The sequence below is a fragment of the Procambarus clarkii genome, chromosome 33 (assembly GCF_040958095.1).
Source record: "Procambarus clarkii isolate CNS0578487 chromosome 33, FALCON_Pclarkii_2.0, whole genome shotgun sequence".
Classification (NCBI taxonomy): Eukaryota; Metazoa; Arthropoda; class Malacostraca; order Decapoda; family Cambaridae; genus Procambarus; species Procambarus clarkii.
In genome coordinates, this window is record NC_091182.1 from 10,425,834 (window position 1) to 10,435,833 (window position 10,000).

The following is a 10,000-nucleotide window of genomic DNA, read 5'->3' on the forward strand; positions in this document are numbered from 1 at the left end:
CAGAGGTTTGCAACGAGACTCGTCCCAGAGCTACGAGGGATGGGGTATGAAGAGCGCCTGAGGGAATTGTGCCTTACGACACTAGAAAGAAGAAGGGAGAGGGGGGACATGATAGGAACGTATAAGATACTCAGAGGAATTGACAGAGTGGACATAGACGAAATGTTCACACGGAATAGTAACAGAACGAGAGGACATGGATGGAAGCTTGAAACTCAGATGAGTCACAGAGATGTTAGGAAGTTTTCTTTTAGCGTGAGAGTAGTGGGGAAATGGAATGCACTTCAGGAACAGGTTGTGGAAGCAAATACTATTCATAATTTTAAAACCAGGTATGATAGGGAAATAGGACAGGAGTCATTGCTGTAAACAACCGATGCTCGAAAGGCGGGATCCAAGAGTCAATGCTCGATCCTGCAGACACAACTAGGTGAGTACAACTAGGTGAGTACACACACACACACACACACACACACACACACACACACACACACACACACACACACACACACACACACACACACACACACACACACACACACACACACACACACACACACACACACACACACACACACACACACACACACACACACACACACACACACACACACACACACACACACACACACACACACACACACACACTCTACACTGGCAAAAGTTAGAACATCATTCAGAAACCTAAGTAAGGAGGCATTTAGGGCGCTTTACACTGCCTACGTAAGGCCAGTCTTAGAGTATGCCGCCTCATCATGGAGTCCCCATCTGAAGAAACATATAATGAAACTGGAAAAGGTTCAGAGGTTTGCAACGAGACTCGTCCCAGAGCTACGAGGGATGGGGTATGAAGAGCGCCTGAGGGAATTGTGCCTTACGACACTAGAAAGAAGAAGGGAGAGGGGGGACATGATAGGAACGTATAAGATACTCAGAGGAATTGACAGAGTGGACATAGACGAAATGTTCACACGGAATAGTAACAGAACGAGAGGACATGGATGGAAGCTTGAAACTCAGATGAGTCACAGAGATGTTAGGAAGTTTTCTTTTAGCGTGAGAGTAGTGGGGAAATGGAATGCACTTCAGGAACAGGTTGTGGAAGCAAATACTATTCATAATTTTAAAACCAGGTATGATAGGGAAATAGGACAGGAGTCATTGCTGTAAACAACCGATGCTCGAAAGGCGGGATCCAAGAGTCAATGCTCGATCCTGCAGACACAACTAGGTGAGTACAACTAGGTGAGTACACACACACACACACACACACACACACACACACACACACACACACACACACACACACACACACACACACACACACACACACACACACACACACACACACACACACACACACACACACACACACACACACACACACACACACACACACACACACACACACACACACACACACACACACACACACACACACACACACACACACACACACACACACACACACACTCTACACTGGCAAAAGTTAGAACATCATTCAGAAACCTAAGTAAGGAGGCATTTAGGGCGCTTTACACTGCCTACGTAAGGCCAGTCTTAGAGTATGCCGCCTCATCATGGAGTCCCCATCTGAAGAAACATATAATGAAACTGGAAAAGGTTCAGAGGTTTGCAACGAGACTCGTCCCAGAGCTACGAGGGATGGGGTATGAAGAGCGCCTGAGGGAATTGTGCCTTACGACACTAGAAAGAAGAAGGGAGAGGGGGGACATGATAGGAACGTATAAGATACTCAGAGGAATTGACAGAGTGGACATAGACGAAATGTTCACACGGAATAGTAACAGAACGAGAGGACATGGATGGAAGCTTGAAACTCAGATGAGTCACAGAGATGTTAGGAAGTTTTCTTTTAGCGTGAGAGTAGTGGGGAAATGGAATGCACTTCAGGAACAGGTTGTGGAAGCAAATACTATTCATAATTTTAAAACCAGGTATGATAGGGAAATAGGACAGGAGTCATTGCTGTAAACAACCGATGCTCGAAAGGCGGGATCCAAGAGTCAATGCTCGATCCTGCAGACACAACTAGGTGAGTACAACTAGGTGAGTACACACACACACACACACACACACACACACACACACACACACACACACACACACACACACACACACACACACACACACACACACACACACACACACACACACACACACACACACACACACACACACACACACACACACACACACACACACACACACACACACACACACACACACACACACACACACACACACACACACACACACACTCTACACTGGCAAAAGTTAGAACATCATTCAGAAACCTAAGTAAGGAGGCATTTAGGGCGCTTTACACTGCCTACGTAAGGCCAGTCTTAGAGTATGCCGCCTCATCATGGAGTCCCCATCTGAAGAAACATATAATGAAACTGGAAAAGGTTCAGAGGTTTGCAACGAGACTCGTCCCAGAGCTACGAGGGATGGGGTATGAAGAGCGCCTGAGGGAATTGTGCCTTACGACACTAGAAAGAAGAAGGGAGAGGGGGGACATGATAGGAACGTATAAGATACTCAGAGGAATTGACAGAGTGGACATAGACGAAATGTTCACACGGAATAGTAACAGAACGAGAGGACATGGATGGAAGCTTGAAACTCAGATGAGTCACAGAGATGTTAGGAAGTTTTCTTTTAGCGTGAGAGTAGTGGGGAAATGGAATGCACTTCAGGAACAGGTTGTGGAAGCAAATACTATTCATAATTTTAAAACCAGGTATGATAGGGAAATAGGACAGGAGTCATTGCTGTAAACAACCGATGCTCGAAAGGCGGGATCCAAGAGTCAATGCTCGATCCTGCAGACACAACTAGGTGAGTACAACTAGGTGAGTACACACACACACACACACACACACACACACACACACACACACACACACACACACACACACACACACACACACACACACACACACACACACACACACACACACACACACACACACACACACACACACACACACACACACACACACACACACACACACACACACACACACACACACACACACACACACACACACACTCTACACTGGCAAAAGTTAGAACATCATTCAGAAACCTAAGTAAGGAGGCATTTAGGGCGCTTTACACTGCCTACGTAAGGCCAGTCTTAGAGTATGCCGCCTCATCATGGAGTCCCCATCTGAAGAAACATATAATGAAACTGGAAAAGGTTCAGAGGTTTGCAACGAGACTCGTCCCAGAGCTACGAGGGATGGGGTATGAAGAGCGCCTGAGGGAATTGTGCCTTACGACACTAGAAAGAAGAAGGGAGAGGGGGGACATGATAGGAACGTATAAGATACTCAGAGGAATTGACAGAGTGGACATAGACGAAATGTTCACACGGAATAGTAACAGAACGAGAGGACATGGATGGAAGCTTGAAACTCAGATGAGTCACAGAGATGTTAGGAAGTTTTCTTTTAGCGTGAGAGTAGTGGGGAAATGGAATGCACTTCAGGAACAGGTTGTGGAAGCAAATACTATTCATAATTTTAAAACCAGGTATGATAGGGAAATAGGACAGGAGTCATTGCTGTAAACAACCGATGCTCGAAAGGCGGGATCCAAGAGTCAATGCTCGATCCTGCAGACACAACTAGGTGAGTACAACTAGGTGAGTACACACACACACACACACACACACACACACACACACACACACACACACACACACACACACACACACACACACACACACACACACACACACACACACACACACACACACACACACACACACACACACACACACACACACACACACACACACACACACACACACACACACACACACACACACACACACACACACACACACACACACTCTACACTGGCAAAAGTTAGAACATCATTCAGAAACCTAAGTAAGGAGGCATTTAGGGCGCTTTACACTGCCTACGTAAGGCCAGTCTTAGAGTATGCCGCCTCATCATGGAGTCCCCATCTGAAGAAACATATAATGAAACTGGAAAAGGTTCAGAGGTTTGCAACGAGACTCGTCCCAGAGCTACGAGGGATGGGGTATGAAGAGCGCCTGAGGGAATTGTGCCTTACGACACTAGAAAGAAGAAGGGAGAGGGGGGACATGATAGGAACGTATAAGATACTCAGAGGAATTGACAGAGTGGACATAGACGAAATGTTCACACGGAATAGTAACAGAACGAGAGGACATGGATGGAAGCTTGAAACTCAGATGAGTCACAGAGATGTTAGGAAGTTTTCTTTTAGCGTGAGAGTAGTGGGGAAATGGAATGCACTTCAGGAACAGGTTGTGGAAGCAAATACTATTCATAATTTTAAAACCAGGTATGATAGGGAAATAGGACAGGAGTCATTGCTGTAAACAACCGATGCTCGAAAGGCGGGATCCAAGAGTCAATGCTCGATCCTGCAGACACAACTAGGTGAGTACAACTAGGTGAGTACACACACACACACACACACACACACACACACACACACACACACACACACACACACACACACACACACACACACACACACACACACACACACACACACACACACACACACACACACACACACACACACACACACACACACACACACACACACACACACACACACACTCTACACTGGCAAAAGTTAGAACATCATTCAGAAACCTAAGTAAGGAGGCATTTAGGGCGCTTTACACTGCCTACGTAAGGCCAGTCTTAGAGTATGCCGCCTCATCATGGAGTCCCCATCTGAAGAAACATATAATGAAACTGGAAAAGGTTCAGAGGTTTGCAACGAGACTCGTCCCAGAGCTACGAGGGATGGGGTATGAAGAGCGCCTGAGGGAATTGTGCCTTACGACACTAGAAAGAAGAAGGGAGAGGGGGGACATGATAGGAACGTATAAGATACTCAGAGGAATTGACAGAGTGGACATAGACGAAATGTTCACACGGAATAGTAACAGAACGAGAGGACATGGATGGAAGCTTGAAACTCAGATGAGTCACAGAGATGTTAGGAAGTTTTCTTTTAGCGTGAGAGTAGTGGGGAAATGGAATGCACTTCAGGAACAGGTTGTGGAAGCAAATACTATTCATAATTTTAAAACCAGGTATGATAGGGAAATAGGACAGGAGTCATTGCTGTAAACAACCGATGCTCGAAAGGCGGGATCCAAGAGTCAATGCTCGATCCTGCAGACACAACTAGGTGAGTACAACTAGGTGAGTACACACACACACACACACACACACACACACACACACACACACACACACACACACACACACACACACACACACACACACACACACACACACACACACACACACACACACACACACACACACACACACACACACACACACACACACACACACACACACACACACACACACACACACACACACACACACACACACACACACACACACACACACACACACACACACACACACACACACACACACACACACACACACACACACACACACACACACACACACACACACACACACACACACACACACACACACACACACACACTGGTTTGCCACCAGACTAGTACCCGAGCTGAGAGGTATGAGCTACGAGGAGAGACTACGGGACTACTACGTTTCGGCCGATCAAAGCCATTGTCAACATCAGACTAAGAGAAACAAAGGGAGGGTGGAGGCAACTGGAACCTGACCACCCATCCCCAGGGTATGAATTACCCAGAAACAGGTATAGATTAGCTGAGAATAGTCAGAAGGATTAATCGGCCAGAGAATACGAATGAAAGATTAAAGAAGAAACCTCATGAAACACACACACATATAATATATTATTGTAATGAGACATTGTAACCCTCCCTCTCAAAGTTTTTTCTTAAACTGTTGTGCAATTTTGTAACTTGAAAATGGGTCAACTTTGTACATACCAGTACTAACATTAAGAAGATTTGGACAGTGATTAGTGCAGATTCAATCAAATTCCGTTCCACAAAACCACTTTAATTGGTAATGCTTTTCGCACCATCCAATTAATAGTGTGATCACACAAACTTGTGTGTCTATCTGCAAAGTAAAATGTCTGCTTGTCTTACGTAGGACAGATGCTTGAGGCTTGTCTCACCCAACTTTCCTAAGGAACACATTGGGGGATGTATGAGTGTTATTTGCCAGTTAAGATCGTCCCCATTACTATCTTTTAAGAAATATCGGCATATTTTGTGACCCCTGAAATTTTTTAAGTCTTAAATCAGGACAGGAGAAGAGAGAGGTCATAAGGAGAATTGAGGGGAGAGAGAGAGAAGGGTAGAAGGGATGATTCTTCTAAATTACACTTTACATATCTGGGCCTTTACATAAATTAGCATCAAATTATTTATCCGTGTTGTCGCAAAAGGAAGGATATGACTCAGTTGCTAGTACTGAGTGACTAAACAATGCGGCCATACCTGGCCCCAGAACTCGTCCTTGGCGGTGTGACACTTGAGAAAGTAGTCGGTGGCCCACTTGATCGCTGCCTGGGCGTACTCCGTCTGCCCTGTGAGGGAGATACACCAGCGTCGTGAATTGCTGTTATAAAATCAAGTAGAAAGTTCCTCGAATCGTTTGTTAAGTGACATTGACAAGTGCAACGTGTTCATATAGAATGGGTCTCATCAAGCATAAAGGTATTCATGTGATAACCTTTGACCAGAAGATAAACAATAAGTAAGAGCATATTCAAATATAATTAAACTGACTATTCTTGAAGAATTGGAAATAATAATAAAAATAATTAATTATGTTAGGGACTGGCAGCCTGTGTATGTATATATATTAGGCGAGTTTGGAGGTTCCTCCCAAGGTCAAACAAATAACCCTTCTGAGGAAGCAACTCCACAACAGTTGACTTATTTTCGGGTACTTATTTGCTGCTCGATGAACAGTTGCATTAACTGAAAGGAAACGAACTTTAACAATTTCTATCCCATCCGAAATTCGAACCAGGTATTCCCGATTGAGTCAAGAACGACCCAACTCATACTACAGAGACGCTCATGATCAATGCTCCAGGAATGACATGGTATGACACTGTGTTCTACATAAGACTTGATTGGACAAATGAGACTAAAACATATGTAACATTGTATAGCAACACAAATATAACATTGTTTAACAACATAAATATAACATTATATAACAATGCACAATGTCTATCAACACAAATATAACATTGTATAACAATGCACAATGTCTATCAACACAAATATAACATTGTATAACAATGTACAATGTCACAGCAAGTTCACAATGCACACGCATCTTGGGCCAAAGTGTAAATGTAATCGACTTCCTTGAAGAGCTTTCTAACCAAAATAATTCAGAGTTGCCTCATATATGTTTGCCATACATGGGCCTAAAATGTAATGGCGAGAAGCACAGTACAGTTTTAATAAAGGATCTCCTTACAGAGGCAAATGAATATTTGAAAATTTAGCAGAAACATATATAAGAGATTAATTAAATAAACAATGAAATCTGGATTTTTATATGCAATTTATATTGATGTGATAGACTTAATAGATCATATAGAGGAGTTGTTTTTATATTAAATAGGAACTATTATGCACAGAACTCCTAAACTCTACAAATGAGGTGGTAAAGGTATTTGTAATCAGGGTAAAAAACATGAACATCTTTAGTATGCTAAAATGCAAACTGTCAGATGCAATGGTTCAGCAATTCGCATAACAGATAAATAAAAAAGATAATTGCTTCGATAACTTAGAAAACCCTGTGTCAAATGATATCTTCCTTGGAGACTTTAATCTACCCAGTTTAAGATGAAGAACAACAAATAATACCAGTGTTACAGGGAATCAACCTGGAAATAAACAGGTCAGGGATCTCCTTAGATTAATTGACATAATTTTGCTCAACCAACATATAGAAGAGCTAACCCTTCTTCTGGTCATATCGGATACAGACAAAGACATAAGTCACTGCTTCGTGCCATCCCATGCAGACGATACAAAAATCAGCATGAATATTTCTTCTGTTTAAGACTTTGAAATCTACTACAAGCAAATATCCGTAAAGTCGTCGATCGGGCAACAGATAATAACATTATGTTAAACACTGATACATTTTAAATACTTAGGTCCCGTAAAAATGAAAAACTTATACGAAATACAGGGTACAAGATGCAGTCACACCACCTCATAGAAAGAAAACAACATGTAATGGATCTGGAAACAATGATGCCATGCAACACAACGTTCAGTGGCCTTAAAGAAGCAAATAAGGCATTGGCCAGACCAATTATTGAGAAGATTATGATAGCCTTCAAATCCGGGGATTCTATCACAATGTCGCTTCTGTTCAAATCATTTCTATTCAAATGCGTTTCTTGCCATATCGTTCGCATCAGTATGCTGTTTTGTTTTAGTGCAACTCCAAGTCCGTGATCTGCACTAAAAGAAAACAGCATACTGAAGCGAACGATATGGCAAAAATCGCAAAATAGATTCTGTGAAGAGTAGAGGTGTCATAGTCACAGAGAACACTGCATGACGATTAGAAGTCCATAACTATTCAGTGTCCACCAAACAGACATTATAAGTATTGCCTGATCGAAAGTGGACGTTCTTAAGAAAAATATGAATAAATTCATGCAGGAAATTCTGGGCCAACCAGGCTGTAGTAGATATCCTGGCCAGAGGATTATTCGAGGAAACAACCTTTTGGACAAAGTTGTCACAAAACTAGCTAGGACTCAGACCAGGCTTGAAGAATAGAGCTTACAGAACCATCTCCAGGAGGTATGCTCCAATTATATATTAGCTAAATAGGGACACATTCGTAGCCAGACAGGCAAACAATAAGTGTGAACAGCAGAAGCACAGTATACTACGGGTCTATGCATGAAGAGGAGGTTAATCTGGTCATTAATATGAATGAGTTAATTGTAATATCTTTATTAATGCTAAACTGCAGCGTGTTCGTTGTTTATCAGTGTGAACAACAAACGGCATTAAAGTCTATTCTGCTCATTTATCAATACCTCAATGTCAGTAAAAAATGTCATGCATGAACAACATGCATGATTAGTCTTGCAATATTTCACAGTAAAACATGGGAAAACAAGCAAGGATTAAACTAATTTCAATCAAAATTATTCACGTGTTGACAACTGCTTAGAACATTGAACTCTGAGAAAATCAACCTATAAAACCCCGCATTATTCTTGAGTCTAAGTAATTATAGGATTAAAGTCGCCCCCACCAAAATTGCGTTGTCCTCAGAAATAGCGCCTCTATATGTGGACGCAATAGAACAAAAATGTACAATTTGAGTTGCCATATCGGAAATAACATTGTGTAAAATGTGCACTTTTCTCGGACAAACTAATCAACATCGATTGGTTTGGAAGTCAGTGTTCATATTTATACATCCAGAGTTTGTCCAAAAGCGTGTCAAAACAACATGTCAGATTTTATTTGAGAAGGAAGAATTTAATTCCCTATTAAAAATATGTCACATAGACAGTTCTTGGGTGGATGATGAAAGATGTAAATAAAATTACAGGGTGGTGGTAATTTAGTGTGAAAGACAGATGAAGTGTGCAAAAATTTGACAACATTGGGTTCAATCCAAGAGAGAGAGAGAGAGAGAGAGAGAGAGAGAGAGAGAGAGAGAGAGAGAGAGAGAGAGAGAGAGAGAGAGAGAGAGAGAGAGAGAGAGAGAGAGAGAGAGAGAGAGAAAGAGAGAGAGAGAGAGATGTGATAACTTTGCCCGTCTTGGTATTATATTAAGTCTAAGATATATCACACAGTTACGTATTTCAAATAAAAATTCCTTAACCTACATATTAAGTTGTTATGCAAACAACAAATAATACATATAAATTTCAAATGAATTTTGACAATATGCATAAAAGATAAATAAGCAAGAATATTGAAAAGCGAATCAGTCGGAGTTACCTCGCTAGTTAATCATAG

At 42.2% G+C, this 10,000-nt stretch overlaps 1 protein-coding gene across 1 annotated transcript in view; it reads right to left on the reverse strand.

Annotated features, from left to right (window-relative positions):
- Nucleotides 1-10,000, reverse strand: part of LOC123765343 (endoglucanase E-4) — a 77,558-nt gene that overhangs the window by 65,484 nt on the left and 2,074 nt on the right. Inside the window, exon 3 of the mRNA XM_069335464.1 lies at nucleotides 6,470-6,558. Coding sequence (XP_069191565.1) covers nucleotides 6,470-6,558 — 89 coding nt within the window. The remainder of the gene's footprint in view (nucleotides 1-6,469; nucleotides 6,559-10,000) is intronic.